Genomic DNA, 20,071 nt, shown 5'->3' with positions numbered 1-20,071 from the left:
AACCCTCTACATGTTAGGGAGAACAGAGTGATTGCATTCAGACGCACGGGGGAATTTCACAAGTGAAGAAATTCAGAGAAGGATGCTGAAGGAAAAGAAGCAGCTCTGGGAGCGAGGGACAGTCACACTTTGAAATGACACGAGAGTGAAACAGAGAATAGAGACACAGAGGGAGGGGAGGCGATGAGAGGAAAGAAAAGAAGAGTTTGTGATGGTCTCAGATGTCAGTTATCTAAACCCATTATTGTCTGCCTCTGAGAATAAGTGTGAACGTGGTCGTGGTGAGAAGAGAGACACGATAGAGTGCACAACAAATCCTTCTGGGATCCTGTTACACTAAACTCATGCATGGAAACTACAGGTTTATGCTGCAAAAAAGCTGCTATTGATAAATGTTGACGTACTTAGCCATGATTTTGACAGATGTGTACATAATGTAGATCTACATCCTAAACATATGAAGACATTCAAGGTGTTGCACTCAGCTGTACACACAAAAAGAGAAAGAAGTAATGTCAGAGCTTTAGAGAGAAGTTAAAGACCCCCCTTCAGATATGTTTTATGTCATGAAACACGCACACGCACACACATACACACACACACACACACACACACACACACACACACACACACACACACACACACACACACACACACACACACACACACACACACACACGCCTAAGGTTTTATCATCAAGCGTCCACACTGAGAGAGTCACTGGGTTAGTATTCATAATCAGTCATAATCAGGTCGTAATCTAATTGCCAAACTGTCATGCGGGCAATGTGTAGATAAATCTTGGTATATCTCATTTGAACTAAAGACCAAGTAGGAGTAATTACAATCTACTCCTTAATGGCATCCATGAACCTGTTTTTATTCTTTTTGATACAAACAGAGGTATGACTTATGTCCTATCCAAAAAACCAGTGGGGCAAACAATAAACAGCTTTCAACTAATAAACAGGTGACAGAGCTTATGTTAAACCTACATCAGTTGATTTGTTTAGAAATCCAGCAGGTATCTGGAGTGTTTCTGTCCGCCAATATTCATCACCCTCTAGGTCTTCAGTTGCTAACCAAGTGGGTAGTTCCTGAAAAGTGAAGCCAAAGCTAATGTGTCGTAAACCTGCATTCTTTCTAATGGCTCCAAAAAAGAAGCCTGATTATATGGAAGTCTATGAAAAAATGACCACTTCTATTACCTCAGTAAACTGTGTGGGTTTATGGTCTCAATCGCTAGCTTCATGTCTTCTCCAATACAGCATGATGTTCATTTTGTAAATGATGCTTCCAATTTTACAGTGAGTTAGTGCTCTGTAGAAATGATGGGGACTTTGGAGTTTGTGTTAATCTGTTGGGTCATCATATTAAATGTCACCTTTCACATTACACATAATCATTTGATCCGTACTGAATGATTCATTAGGGAAGCTTTAAATTCATTATCTGTTATTTTATGGTGCAATCAAGCTATTGTTTGTCCTTATCTACTAACGGCCTCAGTGTGGTAACAAATACTGCATTCAGTACCAAAAAAATTAAATACATCTTTGTATTTAGTCATGTTATGCTGGCCTCCATGCTCCACTTTGTCTATGTTTCCCTATAGGAAGTGGGTTTACATGATAAATAAGGAGAGGTGGTCTTAAGAAATGCAGGATAAGAATCTGTGGTATTGTGTGGCACCTTGGACAAAAATTTAAGCCTAAAATTAGGAATGTTAATTGGTGTGTGTGGTTTGGACAAAAGTGTTAGACCAGCTGTGAGTACTGTAATTATGGGTGCCATTGTATAATACATTTTGTTCATGACTTTGAAGACTAATTGTGTGTGTGTGTGTGTGTGTGTGTGTGTGTGTGTGTGTGCGTGCGTGTGCATGTGTGTGCGTGTATGTGTATATGAAAAGGACCAGTGGAATTTACTCTTACTTCTCTTGGCGAGTCTGCTCGGCCGTGGTTTCCATGGCACACTCGAGCGAGCTTTGAAGGGAATGAAGCTGATTGGTTGTCTCCTTCAGCAGGAAGCGGGTCACAAATTGCTCCAGGTGGGTGGACTCCTGATATTCCTGTCAATCAGGAGCAGGAGAAGGAGGAGGAGGAGGAGGAGTTAAGAGTAGGAGGACACAGGGAAAAAATCAGTGTCCAGACTTTCCCTGCTAATTAAAACATGCCTACAAGATCATTCATTTATAAAATATTACATAAGAGAGCTGCAGGAGAGGAGAAGAAAGGAGAAAAGAACTTGTCAGAGCGATCTTAACACACTACATCTCTTATCTGCCAAATCCGCCCTCTAAATTGTGTTTAATCAATCACAGTCTGCAATCTGCCAACTGATTTTCTTAAATGTACGATAAGAAGACATCAGGATCATGCAAGTTAGTTCAGGAAACAAATAAGAACTCCGGAGCTTATCATTATGACTTACACATGTTATAGTGCACTTAGTTGATTTATTGTTATTAAAAATATTGATTGATATTTAAAGAAAGACTTCTTAAATCATGTTTTTTTTTTACCTTCAAGCTGTGAATAAACTAAATTATACAACTCAAGTTCTTGACTGTTGATGACGCATCTTATTTGTGATTGGCACAACAGGTGTCTGTATCATAATGTTGATAAGTATTTAAAAAATAACATGTTGTACCACAATCATAGCCAAAATTCAATCAATATCAGGTATAAGAAATATATTTCACCCATTACAAGTATTTCAGCCTCAGCCTGGTAATGTGTTTCAAGGTAATGGTCATTTTGTGAGTCAAGGGTATATTTATTTTTTCATTGGCTGGTGGGCTCACACAGCTCAGCGGAGAAAATATCCAACTAAATTACATTTTTGGGAGGCATCATTTGTTATGCCTGGACCAGAGCAGCAGTGTTGTTTTGGATCTAATCAAAGGGGAGGGAGCGATTCATGGTGAGTTTGCTGTTTGCACACCGCACCTGCTCCCACATTTCTGAGCACCGCGACTGTTAGTACACTCGACTAACAATGAGGGGTTTGAAACTAACGCATCAATAGAGATTTGTGTGTTAGTGTGTGTGTGACAGACAAATAAACTAGACAGGAAATATGACAAACTTATTAAGCAACGGATGTAAGTTTAACATAAATAATCATCTCAAAAATACAATGAGGATGGTTTGATTTTAAAAGCTGCATGTGTTCTTCTGTGCGTGCCATGCGGCGCGCACACACACACACACACACACACACACACACACACACACACACACATACACACACACACACACACACACACACACACACACACACACACACACACACACACACACACACACACACACACACACACACACACACTAATTGCAGTATGTTGAGCAGGAGTTCTCTGTGAGAAAGCTGAGCTTTAACCAGCATGTCTAGAATACTGAACAGGTCTTTAGATTCAGGCTTTTTCTTCTCGGTCATATCTAACAACATATCTGATTATGAACCAAACTGTCCTGAGATGTGAATGTTAAAAACCTTGACTAATTTATCCACAAAAACAAAATACACAAAATAAATATCTGCAGTGCAGCAGTTTGTCTTTTAAAAAGACTAAAAGCCTACAGCCATGATGAAAATGCTTACTTGCAAGTACAATGTTTATCATGTTTATTGTTGTAGGGTATTAACATACTAATATTTGCTACTTCAAAACTAAAGAAAAAGTACAGCAGGGGCTGATGGGAATGTTGTCACGTTTGCAGATTTATGGTCTTAAATCATAAACTGTATAAAAATGGACTGATGGCACAACAATAAATGTCAGACATCACAAATGTTATGACCATTCATCCTGATTAGAACATGAATGTGTTTACAAAATTCAACAGCTGTTGAGACATTTCACTCAAAGCCACAATGTATGATGGCGCTGGAGGAGAAGTCAGGTGATCATTACACATGGTCTGGGAAACATTAATGTCTTCACTAAATTTTGTTTCAAACCACCTTGCAGCCAAAGTGGGTCATAGTTTTATGCCCTGACATTCTGATTATTAGCAAACAAACAAACAAACACACACACACACACACACACGCACACACAGGCATGCATGCACATTCACTCAGTGAGAGTGAGTCACGACAAAACTGCTAAAGGTCAGTCTCCTGTCTGCCATCTGAGCATAGATTACCTCCTGGGATCTGTACCTTTGTGTGTGTGTGTGTGTGTGTGTGTGTGTGTGTGTGTGTGTGTGTGTGTGTGTGTATTCATGTTTGGCCATTTTAAACAGCTGAAGGTCCATATGATTCTTTTTCTTTTTTATTTCTCTTGATCTCTCATTTTCAGCTGTACAAAAGGTCAAATGAGTGCTTTGTCAGAGGTGGCGGGTTTGGTTTCTACATTTTTTTTCGGACTGTAAACTGCAAAATATAACTAAGCTTTGTAGTGACCTGCCTGCCTCCCACCCCCCACCCAATCCTGCAATCATACTTCACCCTGCGCCTGCCAAATGTATTTAACTCAGTTCTTTTAAAATCCTGATTGCAATGATTGAAATCCTTTATAACTCTGATGTGATTGCCCAGAACATTCCTTAATATGTTTGTGAGTAAAGTCCTTCCTAAACTCTTGGAAACTACTTGCTAGTTTTAAAGAAGTAACAGTTAGGTTTTTATTAGGCTAATTTTGAATCTATGATCAGCTGGTGCAACTGGTTCTTGGTTACGATTAAGGTAAATTGATTGCAATGACACCATTTACATATTTATATGTTTAAGGTTTCAAAGCCAACCACAGTGCTTTTTGTGATTATTGTATTTTCCATGAATATAAACATTTGGTATCGTGACAAAATGCATTTATTGTGTCCATAATAATACAGCAGTGTGAACTGTGAGAAAAGCTGCAGGTGAAAAACACCTGATGTCTTTAGAAGTCAAATCTGATGGTGGGTTTGTACGGGGAAGTCTGTAAATAGCTTTGGCATGAATATCTGCAAAATGAAACCCTGTGCGTCTCCAATCAGATTTATATACATGCCTGGCTCCGTTTTAGATGCATAATCTTGTTCCAGTGTGCACAGATGTTTTATGCTGGCACACAAAATTACACTGATAAACACAAATGAGCTTGTGTATACATGAGCTCAAAAAATACACACTTTAAAAAAAAATTCCAATACAAGACACCTCACAGATGAACACGCATGCAGCCTACCCCCTCACACACATCCACAGCCAGACCACCCACTCAAATACATACAGTTCAACAGAGACGACCAAGCTTTAGTCTGTGACTAATGCAGCATCTGTCCTTCTTGCTCAGCCAATAGTTGCTCACAGACAGAGGAATACAGCACGTCATACCTTACTTTTGTCTCTTTCTTGCGCTATGTCTCATCACACGTTCACAGAAATCTTTAATGTGTCACACACTTTGTAAAAGAGAAAACTATGAATTAGGTTTCAAGTAGTAAACACTAAGCACTTTAAAGCGGTTCCTGGGGAGACATCAGCACTGTCATATCCTCTCAATCTTTCATAAGTCAGACAAGAAATTTGATTTTAAAGTTATTGCCTTGGTCATTAAATCACATCTTCTGTTTGATTCGTGCAGAGTAATGTGCTTTCATTTGTGCTCAAATATTGATGTTGTTTGTTTGTAACGGAACAACTGTGACACATTTACTGAAATAAACTGATCTGTGACTTTAACTAAGGTGGTTTTCCCTGAGACCTGACTAAAGGTTAAGAAAGTAGAGGTGAGTAATTCCTTTTCAAGTGAAATGACCTTAAAATATGTGTCTGTACTGCCTGTGCTGTTTCTCCTGCTGTTTCACGTCCCTCTCACTTCAATACAGGCTATTCTCTTGGAGGACAGAAAATGATTTGAGGTGCAATTTGATTTTCACACCTCATCACAGCTCTAAAAGATTGCAAAGGGGCTGCAAAAGTATCTGTATATTTCATTTCCTGTGCAGAAGGCTGAATTTCAGACTCATGTAAATTACTGCTGTGCTCCTTCCTCCTACTTTTTGAAACCTATTTAAGGAAAAATACCATTCTCTTGGAGTGAAAATTGTCTTTCAAGGGTCTAAATTGTTTTTCTACAGATGCATTCATTTACACTCTATGCTGTTTTATGTATGTACCGTATATTTAGATTACATATAATCTCCCCACATTTCTTTCTGTTTATCCATGCAGTAGTGTGGCTTTAGGGATGGCAATAACAGTCTTATTCAGTACACCACTTTGGTCCAAACTACTGGATGGATTGTCATGACTTTTTTTTTTACATTCATGAACCCCAAATGACGAACCCTATTGACTTGGATGATCAAAACCCTCTGACTTCATCACTGCTAACACAGGCTGATTGACATTTATGGCTTTTACTGAAATATCTTGATAATTAATTGATGGATCGCCATGAAATTTGATGCAGGTTTGGTCCATCAGAGTGTCTGTTCAGAGAAATATCAGATATTAGAATGGGCACAGTTCAATGCCAATGTAGAAAAAACTACAAATGTAATTTTTAACAATGACACGCATAGTCAGTGTGGTATATAAGCTTACAGTGTTCAGTTGGTAGTAAACAATATACACAAGCTTGTTAGAAAAATATTTGCTCGGCTACCTGCGTCAGTCACATGATCATCTCTTTACAGGTCATAGTTGTCCATCAAGAGTCAGCCTCAGAGCTGCCAGCATGCCTGTAGACTATCAGTGTCCAAACACTGGCTAAACAATAATCTCCTGTTGCCATTTATCTTACAATAGAACTAGACAGTATGTCAATTACAGTTACTTAACAAGCAATACTGACAGTAACATGATAAAATAAAGAAAAAAGAAAATCCATACACAATAATTCACCATAAGCTAAGTAAACCCACCTGACAACTTCACTCAGTTATTCATACAATTATTTTTTATTTATACATTTTCCTGAGCTGAAATATATTCATACAACCCTTTAAATCATTCTGTAGAGACTCCAACAACTGACATATGCATCTGCTATAAAGTAGTCTGTGCATACTGATGCTTAAAATTTAAATTTCTCCCTCTGGCCGTCATCTTCAAAAAGACAATTAACTTTTGTGAAATTTCCGGTTTTATGAGTTTTATGAGTCCTGACTTAATAAACAATCTGTTGTTCTTTTGAATCCACTTTATTAATAATTTTATAATTTTTTAATAATTATTCCGGCTCTTTTCTTTAATAAAAACTGTGGCTTTATGTTCCTCATGTACGTGTTCATGTAAGTAAAATATTCATCTTTGTCACTGTAGTTTAAAGGTTTTAAAAGTTGGATGTCATTATGTGTTACCTCATCCTGTGCTAATAAAAACTACCACTGACAAATGAACGGTTTGACTCCCACACTCTGTTTCTGAAGGAGTCACAAAGACGCTGTGTGTGCTTCAGTGCAGATCTGAGGGGCAATTTGAGCTTCACAACATGTGTCATACAGTATGTGCGAGAGAGAGAGAGAGAGAGAGAGAGAGAGAGAGAGAGAGAGAGAGAGAGAGAGAGAGAGAGAGAGAGAGAGAGAGAGAGAGTGGTGGAAATAAAAAGAGGCTCTACCTGTAGACCTAATGAGCCGACTCTCTTCCTTCATCTCATCCTAACATCCTCTTCCCATCTATCCTCATTATATTTCCCTTCTCTTTTCCTCTGTCATCACTGATTTACCTTTCTCTGTCTGCTCACCATCCTCATCCCTTTTTTTTCTCCTCTCTCTTTAATAATGTGAAACATAATTTGCTGTAGCCGCATCTCTACAGTACGATCAATAGGATATAAAGCTTTCTTTCAATGCAAGATCAAAAGCGATATTTGTTTGGTAAAGCAGACGCAGTCCATTTAATTTCCCACCAATATTGGCTACAAGTAAAAAAAAAAAAAAATACATAACATGTTTTGTTCTGGGGATTAATTAGTAGCATGAATAAGCCCTGACTCGTTATTATTGGCTCTGTAATGGAAATGGGAGATCTGAGGAAGCCGACCGGGCAGCAGAGGAGCATGCTGGGAGAGATTTGCAGAGAGAAGTTCAGTCCACACTGTGAGTAAATGAAACATCTCCTATTGTTATCATTATGTGTACGGCATGAGATGTCAGTTTGATGCATAGCATGTGGAGAGGTGTGTGGGTGTGCAAGTGTCTCACAGGGATGTGAACAAATAAGAATACACCATTAGGGGGAAAACTGGATGTTTTATTTGAATCTGTAATCTGATTTCTTTTCTTCATATTTTTTTTTGAGAACTTTGTTTTATTTCTTTCTGTGTTAGAGCCGTCAGAATGGACTTTAGGTTACAAATTAGTGGAAGATTAAAAAAAGTTTGAGTCAAAGTCATGGATCATAGGGACCTCTAAGGTCTTAAAGGACAATCATGGATGCTGTAATTTTGTCAAAAATAAGAACACAAATAAAGTTAAAAAAAGAAGAAGAAAATAAAAGAAGAAGAAAACAGTTGGGTTTGAGTAAATAATGCAAAGATACAAACAACATTCAAATTTAGCAGATTGTTTTTGCCTGATTTGGCACAATTTGCCATACATGTTCTATTCAGACACGTAACTCAGTGAAATCTAAACACACAGATGTGATATACATTTGTGTCAAGATCCAAAGAAGAATAAATGTCTATTCAAAAATGTAAATAGTGATCTTGCTTCATCAGATTCAGAGTTTTTCTCCAGTATCAAAGTGATCCGGGGAATGTTTTCCTGTACAGTGCAAATGGGAACTGCTAGCAGCTAAATCAGTATCACTTTCAAGGATGGGGATTAACCAAGGCGTAAACAAAGAGGCTTTATAAACATGGAGGTGTAGAGGTTATATTGAGGAGATATTGAGATGCTTGTTAAGGTTAATCCCAAATAAACTCAGTTTTCACCAGATTTGTAGCGCAGCACAGGATAAGAACTGACTGATGTTGCACAGGTGTTATTTGTACATCAGGAAGCCTGTAAACTTGTTTGACTTGTTTTAAACTGATGCACTGAAGTTAGGGACTGTCATAAAAGTGCATGCAAAAAAGCCAAGAGAGCATGCATAAAAGTATAAGGAGCAGTAGAAAACAATTTATCACAGAACTACAACTTTGAATATATGAATACAGATTCTAGTTTGTTTTGACCATTAGTGTGTCCTGTTGAGAAAAACAGGTTTATCTTCAAAATGATACATTTTTTATCTCACCTTCTTTGTTTTGTCCATCGCCTTCAGGATGGACATATTCAGGTCTTCTAAGGCAGCGAGAACGTTCTCATATTCACCAAGGTGCTGTGAGAAATACTCTTCACAGGAGAAAGTCCCAAAAAAGAAAAAAAAATGTTTGGGGAGTTAAGCAACAACGACAGGGCTGTAGGTGCTTTGTTGAAACAGCATTAATGTGACACCTCAGTGACACAGCCTCCCGGGGTCTGGTCATAGAGGAAGTCACCACATCTACGTGGTTTTTTACATGTGCTGGGAAATGTCAGAAAGCATTTGAGTCTCTTGTTAAGCTTGTAGAATACCAGTAGCAGCTAAGTAAAATTATTTGGGTGAAGCCTCAACTTACCACAGAGTTCATCAGTGTCCACATTGCTGCAAAACAATAAAAAAAGAGAGGAGTAGATCAAATAAATCAGAGCTTTGCACTCAAGAATTCTTTAAAAACAGAAGTTTCATCTCTACAGAAACTTTCCCTGGACAGACTATGATGTGGTGAATCAGTGTGAAATGACAGGAACAGGAACGAACAGAGTATGTTATGAATAATTGAATAATATATTTGTTTTTGTCCCCAAGGTGTTGGATGAGAGACCAGCAGGTCAGGCAGTGAATTTGTCAACAAAAAGCTTGGAGGAATTTTGATGAAATGTCTATGCATGATTATGTTTTAGGGAAGTGTGAAGTCTTGTGGTAGACACAAAAACAGAGAGAGATGGAAAAAAGAAGAATGAAAGAAAGAGTCGAAGTTGAAGAGTGGAGACAAGTGGACAGTTATCCAATGCATCCCCTGTACATCTAGCTTTAAGACACACACAGATACATTTTCATCCTTGTTATAGTGAGGCTGGGGACTTGATTTTAACTCTATTCCACACAAACTGTAGCTGTCGTTCACAGGGGAAAAGTGCTGCAGCGATCAATCTTTCCAAACAGGAGAAAACACTTAGAGCCACAGAAGACTGATGACAGCAGAGGAGGTAAATCAGAGGTTGCACATTACATTGGTTACAGACTGAAAAGGTCTTACTTTAGTGGCTCAAAACTTGGCTGTTTTGACATTTTAAGGTACATTATGTACTAATGGACTTTACGCAAGTGAAGCACTGAATAATGTTGTAAGAGTGTAGAAAACATGATGGACGGTAATCAGGACAGAAAGCAAATGTTCTACATTATAAAAATTTAAATGTATGCCATACTGTTATTCACTAAATATAAATCTGTCTACATCTACAGAGTACATACTGTACTCTATGTAAACGTCTTTAAATTTGAAGTATCATATTATTTTGTATGTGTTCAATTTCAAACTGAGCAGGTCGGCCTGCCTGTCAGGCACACCTTACAGCTTGATGATTCATTCTTTAATCAGTACAGGATTCGATTCAAGACATCCAAATTACTTCTTAACAACTTTACCATCTGCCTCCTTCTGTGCTGGTCTCAGAGGGACCAGACATGTGCTTCATGTTGATTTATTATCCAGTGAAGCTCCATTATTTATCAGGGTGATGAGTGATGTGTGTCAGTTTAGATCAGATGCATTTATATATTGTGTTTATTTTATCTAATTATGCTCTTCATATATATTAAATACATTACAATGAATTTCAATACAACTAAATCATGATGCATTCTTAATGCATATACTACAACTGAGTGTTTCATCTTTCTCCTTTTGAGCATTCAACCACCCCAAGAATAGTTTAGTTTAGTGAAACACCATGACTCCTTCATCATATCATTGAAAACATAAAATAATCCACAACTGACCCTTGATAAAAAAAAAAAATAGAGGAAGAGCACCTGTTTCATTAAGAAATGTTTTTGTGGAGGTTTTATTCTAGCAATATTATTTGTAAGTGTATGGAGAGTTTTATTACTTGCAAGTGTTGGAGAGTATGGATTTGTGAAACTGTGTGTCAATCTGTGTGTGTCAGATTTGTGTGAAACAACCCCTAAATGCGTCCTAACATTTGTGAATGTGTACAGGAATCTGCAAATGTGTAATCATATTTGCAAGTGTATCGAGATTTGTGAAAGTGTAGTCAAATCTGTAAATGTGCATTTTGTACATTTTTTAGTTTCAAGGGCAAAATGCATAAACAACACCTTTTCTTTGAAACAGTTATTTCTCTTAATATTTGTCTTAAAAAAAACTGGTATGTAAAGAAATAGTCAATAGTACCCTACAAGTAAAATTTGCTTTGGATACACACATTATTTCTAAGTAGGATGAGTTCATTGTTAGTTTGGCTCTGCACATGAGATTTGTTGACAATAAAAAACTATAGAAAATCACACATCATCTTGCTAACTTTAGCCTCACAGAGCAGCTTGCATGGCTGTAGATTTCCCTCTGAAGAATTGTGACAATAGCTATCCACAAGGGCAAAAATGTCCTTCTTTTACCTGCAAAATAATTAGCCAGCAAGTGTTTTTTCCAGGATATCAGGATTTTATTTCCGTTTCAGTCATTTCAGTATCACCTTGGCTCATTTCTGCCAGCCTGTGTTCCCTTTCCTGCCTCCTCCATGGCTGTTAGGAGGACTCAACTGCTGTGCTGGAAACCACAAGTATCAAAGAGAGTCTTACAAACTGCCTACAAAGCTGAACAAGGGGAGCAGTCAATGCCGTTCAATAAGCACTCTTAAACTGTTCCCTGGTCGACCCTCTGATTTATAAGATCTTGTATTCAAGACATATCGAATGCTGATGTCTGGAGCAACAGAAAGTGTTGATACTGTTATTTTGGACCCTTTTTGAAAAATGGAATAGGGACAAAGACCATAGATACGTAGGACTAATACCTATTTAAGTGGTCATTAATCACAATTCTTTATAAATGATCGATAAAATACCCCAAACTGACAAAAACATGCAAAAACATTTAAATTCACGATTGTCTTTTACTAAACTGTAAGCACACATCATTACTAAATCTGCACTTACATCTTTACCTATTCAGTATTCATTTCTTTAATTCCATGTTTTTATTTTCTTTTAAACCCATGTATAGCTTTCCATTTTCTATTTTTAATATAAGTTTGGAGTTATTTTATGCCTTAAACAGACAGCAACAGTAGGAAATGAGGGGATAGAGAGATGGGGCATGACATGGAACAAAAGTCTGCTGCTTGAATGTTTTGTTTGAATGTTTTAATGCTGTGTTTTACTAATTCTACTGCTGTTATTATTATTTGTCATATTTCTATTGTTATTATTGTTGTTATCTTTATTACTGTTGTTAGTGTGCTTCTCTGTGTCCCTCTCTCCTCTGTCCTCCTCCCTCTTTCTCTCTCAACCAAACCAGTTGAGGCAGATGTCTGCCCACCTAGAGCCCGGTTCTGCTCAAGGTATTTTCCCATTAAAGGAGAGTTTTTTCCTTACGGCAAGTGCTTGATGATGTGTGCATGTTGGGTCTCTGTAAATTAGAGAGTGTGGTCTGGACCTGCTCTAAATGCCCTGAGATTTCTGTTGTGATTTGGTGCTATATAAATAAAATTGACATGACTTGACTTCTGTTTGTTTTAATGGATTATATTGAGTAGGAGATACTCAACACAACAAAAATGTACAAAAAGACCTCTGCATTGGCAGTGATGAAGCATGTGTTTTTGTAATTATGAGATAAAACTTTAATTATGTTGTCTTTAATGTTGTCATGTATGCATGAAGTATGTTAAAGGTGTGTTAAGAGGTTTCTACAGGTGCTCTCTGTGTGGTTGAAAATACAGTCATAAAAATCTTACTTCAGTAGATGGTTGTTGGTATCTGTAGCGGTACTAGGTGGTTATCTGCTGGTTGCTATTGTGATGTGCAGAGTTTCTAGAGTGTTGCTATGTGGTGATTGCTAGGGGATGATTCTTGGTAAGTTCCTATTGTAGTAGCGTATAGGGTAGTAAATCTGTTGATGCGTTTGAGGCCCAGAAGCAGTGATAGAGAACATAGTTTTGATCTGCCGTGCTGAAATAATGCAATACTGTACACACATGTCAGCCTGTCTTTAATCTTCAGATGTAAGAAATAAGGATGTGAGACAGGCAAACAGAGAGATTGGTTTGACATGAATCTCTTGTGTCCTGCAGAGAGAGAAAACACAAGCTCACTGCCTGGAGTGCTTTTCTTCACATCTTGGTTTGCTTGTCACCGCTTAAATAATACTGAGCTTATGAATACATAGAAGATTCTTATTAGAGCGTGGCCCAAATCCTATAAATATTTTATTCTGTATGACAAGAGACACTGTCTTCTGGATGTTTCATATTATACTCAGTACAATACAATAATAAACACACCCAAAAGGATTTCTAGCACACAGAATGTAACACAAAATCTAAGCAAAAATATGCTGGTTTACTGTTCAATTTAGTCCAAAACAGGTTGAGTTTGTGTCCAGTTTATCATCTCCTAACTCAATACTGCGTCACACATATCTCCATTCTGTCCAACGCAATAAAACAATGTAATAATAAAACTGGACTTACTCTGTGTTGTGGGTATCAATAGTGTGGAAGAGCTCCTTCAATTCCTCAGCTGTCAAGACTCCATCAGAGAAGTAGGCTTTGAATTCATCAAAGGACAGCTTCCCATCATCTAGAGGGCAGAGCGCAAATACAGCTTGTCAACGCGACTCTAGACAGCTCAGTCAAAACTGCATCATCCTTTGTATAAATCATGTTTTGGTTAAATGAACTTTATGGTTTGAAATGACAAAAGAAAACATTGTGGGGGAGTAGGCCATAAATAACAAATCATCAAAAAAAAGGGGCATTAAGCATATAGATTTAGTTCCCTTTCATTTAGGAAACAGAGTAATAAAACGTCTTGTTTTTATCATTATGAACAACACGTGTTGTGTGCATGTACAGGATCATTACTATTTCTTCCATTAGACGTACTTGATTGCAGTCTCAAACAATCAGTCTCTAAGGCTCTGAAATTATGAACAGAATAAAAAGGCCCAAGCTGTATGAATTATTCATGAGGTGAAAATAAACATGACTTTTTTTTAAATGAGGAGCCCCAAACTGGCCAAAATTCAACAAAATGAAGAAAACCAATCATGAACAACATGATTTTCTTACAACTCTGGCTGCAGTGATTTCTTTTCAATATGTGTGATATGAGGTGGCTGATCACTGCCTAAATGCTCAGGAGGTTTTCATGTCACTACAGAGGCTGTTTTGGACGATGTAGAAAGGCAAACGCACATGCACATAAATCAAAGACAAAGTGACTCACTGGTGCTGAACTCAGAAATAATCTTGGAACAGACTTGACATATAACTGCTGCTACTTGCACTAAAGCACTACAAGCAAACATGTGGGATGACTTCTTGTCATGTTGCACGACAAGAAGTCAAATCATTCACAGCGTGGGTCGTACATTTAATAAATAATGAAGCATGTCATGCCATGTAAATAATGACTCCTGGTTAGCTATTTTTGATCATTTATATTGTTCGCTCAAAGGACAGCTGTAACTAGAGGAAGTCATTTTTTAATGTCTGTTGAAACATCAGATGACACCTGATTCCTGTTTGGTTGTGTGTCACATCAGAAATGAACGTCGACTGTTTGTATGTGTGTGTCTCTGTTATATTTCACACATTATTTATTAATATGATTAATATTTGATATGTATTAATGTTATTATTTGTTATAAGCTTGACATAAAAAGATGCTGTCAGTGTAGTCACAAGAATGTGAGCTGGTCTCATTTTGAACCAAAATTAGCACATTTAGTTGTCTCTGATTAACAAAAAAAGAGGAAACTACAATCATTCACATAAAAGTATCAGTATGTATTTGATGTTTGTGGTAAAACAAATGTGCTTAAGCAGTGTGTGTTGTTGTATGAAAAGAGATTAAGTCATCCATAGAGGTGTCTAACTTGTTCAAAATCTTTCATGCTTTTTTCTTCATTAATGCTCTGACACTCAGCTTCACTGCATGGTCAGTTTCCTGTTTCCATGGAAACTGAGAGAGTATCAGCACCGAGTCATGATCAGAATTTCATTGAGAAAGTATGTTTATTTTTCACACGCAAGGACAGAGGGGCTGAACCGCCACCAGAGACAGAGGAGTGTGCGTTTGTGTGTGAGTCTGAAAGATATTTACCATTTTTATCAGCTCTCCGTAAAATCTGCAATTAAAAAAAGGGAAAAGGAGGGATGTGATAAAACGGTTTCACATCATCAAAGTTAAAATGTGTATGTGTGTGTGTGTGTGTGTGTGTGTGTGTGTGTCATCGATCACACTGTCAAAAACAGTGTCATTTAATTATTGATAGCGCTGTCCCAGAGTCCAGAGGAGATGAAAGGCATGTGGCAATGACCGCATCAGCTTTAAAAGGGTCAAACCACCAACCTCAAAATAGCATTGCCCACTTTCTGTTCTTTGTACTTGTGAAGAAGAAATCTGAGCAGACTTTGAGTTTATTTACACATCATCACAAGGCGAAATATGACTGCAAAACCCTGGCGTGTGCAAAATCTAAATTTTTGAAACCACAACTGGGAGGAAAAATCCTTCCAATTGGTGGATTTTGCCCGCAAGGAGGACTTCAGCTCTTGGATACAAAAGGGTAAAAACACAAATAGAAAAAAAATCCACCCACCTTCCTCTAGTTCTTGGCAGTCTGTCCTGCGTTCTGCTTTACGTAATTGTTTCAAAATATCCTCCTGATCAGTCTTTGTCTCTCCTGTCTGTCTCTTTCTCAGTTCTCCCTGTTACTTATCTCTAATCTCTATAATCACTTCAAGTCAATACATAACTTCATTTATCTCTGTGAGGGCAACATTTTGGCATCCAGGTCAACAAGTGAACACACAATAAATAAATAAATAAATAAATCCTGTTAACTGTACAAAATTAAAACAATCATATCAATTTTCAAGTTGTGTGCTTCTATGTAGATAGTGTGATTAATCAGTTTATTTATAAATATAAAATTAGGGATTTATGGCATTTCTTGTCAGAAGTAAAAAATGAATATCTTAAGTCAACCTTGAGCTTTAGGGTGTTATGATGTGAACATGATTTTTCACAATTTTCTGATGTTTTATAGCCTAAACAGTTAATTAACTAATAATCAGCAGAGTAATGATAATGAACTGATATATTAGTTTCAGATGCTCTCCAAATCCTTCTCCTCTTTCTTATAAACTGAAATATGACACCCGTAGTAACCAGTGTGCAAATTATTACATTTTTGAAAATAATTTTAAATCAATAGGATTGGTCACTTCATCAGTGTTTTGTAATTGGACCAATCTGGGTTTAATCTGATCCCATACCCAATTAAATAAATGAATGTCACCAAGTATAGAAGTCTGATGGTCCTTTTGGATTTTTTTCCTCTTCTAATATGTGTTTATAAAGTCAGAGTGCAGCAATAAAAGAGAGAAAAACACACATGAATCCAATCTAAGATGTTCCAGGAGGAAATGTCTCCAGTTTAATGGCACACAGACTGAGGCTGGAGCTAACAGAAGAGATGTCAAACAACAACTGAGGCAACACTCGCCTCTGCAGACAAGCAATAGCTGATTCCCTGTCAGTCAGCGCCTAAAGAGGGAGCACCTGTTCAACATCAGAGAGACATTTGATGTGGAGGATACAGCTCCCCACCTTTAATAACTCTTGGTTCTCATGTGTGCAGCTGCCCCTCTCCCCCCATCTCCCTCACACACTGAAGGCAGCCAACAAGTTCATGGTTAAGATATCACAAGGGAGGAGAGTGTAGGAATGAGGGGGAATATAATTAGGTGTTATAGCAAGATAGGAAGCAGCATCATGAAACAGGAGAAGGAACTCCTGAGAGAGAAACACTTGAGGAAGATCATTAGCTGTACTGATGTATATATATATACATAACGTCAATAATATTTAAACCCTCATCCCAGCCATATTAGTAGTTATTTCAAGAAAAATAGATCAATATGTTAATATCTTTTTACACTGAAAAGGTTATAAATATTAGGTATGTGTGGTTGACGTTTACCAAGTAGAATTTTAACATCTCAATAACTTGGTATTTGGTTTAGCACTGACATAAATTTTAAATCTTTACACAAAGACACACAGATGTGTCAAATTAATGCCTTTTGCAATGAATCCTCATGTATCTTGCATACGTTTTGGTGATCTGTAATAATTCAGGTGATCTGCAGTCTCCAGCAGATAAAAACTTGACTGGACAGATTTGAAAAGAGAAACTGCATCATTTTTCTTCAAAGGCCATAAATTAGTTAATTTTAATGCTTTTCTGGGCTACGGGCTATGGATTATTGACAGTATACAATATACTCTCAATCAAAAGAGTGAGAATAACTCCATTATAGCACTAACATAACTACAATTGTAATAAAAATGTACTTACATCAATGAAAATCGACATTCCCTTCTTGAGGTTCATTTGAGCAGTGTTGGGCTCCTCAGACACAGACTGCAGCTCCTCTGAACAATCCATCATCCAAAATGTGTCTTCAGTTGTAAACAGCAGAGGAATGTGAGCGCTTCAACCTCTGATCTGATCACCACTAGTCAGAGAGCGCGACTGGCTGTCAAGTCAGCCGGAATAAACCACACCACTTCCCATCAAAAGGGTCACAATTTGAATCTTATTAGTGACGTCATTGCTGTGTCGTAGCCATAGTAATATGTAATATATTTTTAAAAACGTGATTTAATTTTAGTTCAGATTATTTTGACGCTATTATTTGCTTTGGGCCTGCACGCATGGGCACTTCTAATGATTAATGCTGAAACATACGTGCTTTTATTTGCAAGGAAATTCAGCTACACTTCCTGTCGCATGCTATCTGTCGCTGTGTGACTTGAAGCACGCGCTCCTCTATCAGCTTGTTGCAGTGCATCTCTGTTTGATTAAAAAAAAAAGAGTCATCAAATGCAATTAAGTGTCCTGAACTTAACTTACGTGCATAATTCATTTTATTGTAAAATAAGTCTGAATTCATCACTGAAATCAGTTAACATGTCTGCAATATAACATGCAGCCAAATGAGCAGCACTAATAGCTCTACATAGAGTACATGCCCAGATAGAAATGTTATATATAGCCCAAGTTTTTGTTAAAAGATACAAAGGGCAGATAAAAGGTCAATTCAGCTTGAATTAAACAACTCATTCATGATGTCTTGTCCGTGCCCTCAGACATTCTTCTCTCTATACAGTTTTTTAAAATGTGATTTTGATCATTTGGGATTTACTTAGTTGATATTGATTTATTTTGATACATTGTTACATCTACAGCAGCATAATGGTGTAAATTGCCTTATGTATGCAAGTTTAAATTTAAATAATCATATGATTCAAACCATTTTTAGCTATAATGTCATTTTATAAACTAAGCAATTAAGAATAAATCTGGGGTGAAAACATGGCAGTCTTTGTTTTATTAGAGTCATTAAACCTGGGGGTTATTTGGTTTGGTTTTGTCATGTTTTACATGTGTCTACAGAGCTCACCCAAGTCAAATATTCCACAAAACAAACCCTGTATGATACCTGGAGTGGTTGTAAAACTGTGTAACAGTTCCATCTAGTGGAGTGCTGCGATGACACACAGTGTACTGCAGCATTTAAACAAAGAGCATTTGTAAGCACTAATCATTTCATGTAATCTATTTCTACATCTATGACTTCAGCGAGAAAGATTTTGTAAAAGACTCATAGCTGAGGCAACAAAAAAGATTGTTGTGGACTACCACCCCCAGGTTTTTCACCCACAGCTGGGGGAGCCAGGAGGAGAACAGTGGTAGATGCATGAATGCACATATTGTCTGCTTCACTCCACTCATTATGAATTTATGGTAAGTGTGCCAATCAGGGAGTTTCCCTTCAGGCTATTATATTACATTGTATGCTCTCAACAATACAACAGAATATAGGGCAATATTAGTATCATGCATACATCCTGTATAAGGTAGCTGTTTGTTACAAAGCATATAGTTTAATTTAGATTTATGAATTACATTTTATAAGTGTGATATAATTTCCATTTAAGAGTGGCACAACTGATTTTCAGTGGTGGAGGATAACTAAGTATGTTTACTGGAGTAATTGCTGTTCTTAAGTAACGTACAATTTTGAGGTGCCTATAATGAAATATTTCCATTTCTTGCTACTTTTTTTTTTACTTCCCTACATTTCAGATTGAAGTTTCTCTACTCCACTGCACTTATTTGACAAGCATTGTGCTTTGCAGATTACAATTTTATGTTTGCGTATAATTTACAGTGATACAGTGCCAAGGATTAAACACCCAACAAACTCACAAAGTTGTTCAAATAAGCTCCACATTGTATGAAAATTCACTTTATATGTTAATTTGCTAATAATAATAATACAGATATATAAAGCATATATAGTGTCAGTACTTTGGAAGGAGTTGTTCTGCATAATTTCAACTTCTGATACTTTAAGGACATTTTGCTGATACTACTTTTGTATTTCCACAAGGAAATTAAAATTCTGAATGCAGGACTTTACCTTGGAATTTGTACATTTTGATATTTCTACTTGTACTTGATTTAAAAAAAAAAAAAAGTGAGAACACGTTCTAAAGCAGATATCTTCAGCATAGTTCATTATTGATATTTATAATGTTATAATATTTATGTTGATTTTCTTACAGAGGTGTAAAGTAACTACAGTAAAAACTTCTACACGCTTTCAGGCACTGTGCATGAGTATTCCCATTTTAAATAAAACACAAATACTTTACTTTTTACTAGTTACATTGCAGATTCATATTTCTTAAGCAGGGTTCAAGGGTTCAAGGTAAGTAGTAAGTAAGTAAGTTTAATTTGCTGATCATACTTAAAACTAATAGTTTACCT

General features: G+C 37.0%; 2 protein-coding genes across 2 annotated transcripts in view; one reads left to right on the top strand and one right to left on the bottom strand.

The window, feature by feature from the left end:
* necab1 (N-terminal EF-hand calcium binding protein 1) overlaps window positions 1-17,695 on the bottom strand; it is a 28,850-nt gene extending 11,155 nt beyond the window's left edge. The window contains exons 1-6 of the mRNA XM_062436554.1: window positions 17,591-17,695; window positions 15,328-15,352; window positions 13,692-13,800; window positions 9,551-9,576; window positions 9,187-9,284; window positions 1,935-2,071 (exon numbers count right to left, since the gene is read on the bottom strand). Of these exons, the coding sequence (XP_062292538.1) occupies window positions 1,935-2,071; window positions 9,187-9,284; window positions 9,551-9,576; window positions 13,692-13,800; window positions 15,328-15,352; window positions 17,591-17,683 (488 nt within the window). The 5' untranslated portion in view covers window positions 17,684-17,695. The remainder of the gene's footprint in view (window positions 1-1,934; window positions 2,072-9,186; window positions 9,285-9,550; window positions 9,577-13,691; window positions 13,801-15,327; window positions 15,353-17,590) is intronic.
* The window catches only part of LOC133995855 (antizyme inhibitor 1-like), a 547,935-nt gene that overhangs the window by 272,726 nt on the left and 255,138 nt on the right, over window positions 1-20,071 (top strand). The gene's annotated exons all lie outside the window — the stretch shown is intronic.

This window comes from Scomber scombrus, chromosome 16 (assembly GCF_963691925.1).
Source record: "Scomber scombrus chromosome 16, fScoSco1.1, whole genome shotgun sequence".
Classification (NCBI taxonomy): Eukaryota; Metazoa; Chordata; class Actinopteri; order Scombriformes; family Scombridae; genus Scomber; species Scomber scombrus.
Note: the sequence above shows the minus strand (reverse complement) of the source record. Positions and strands in the feature narration are given on the sequence as shown.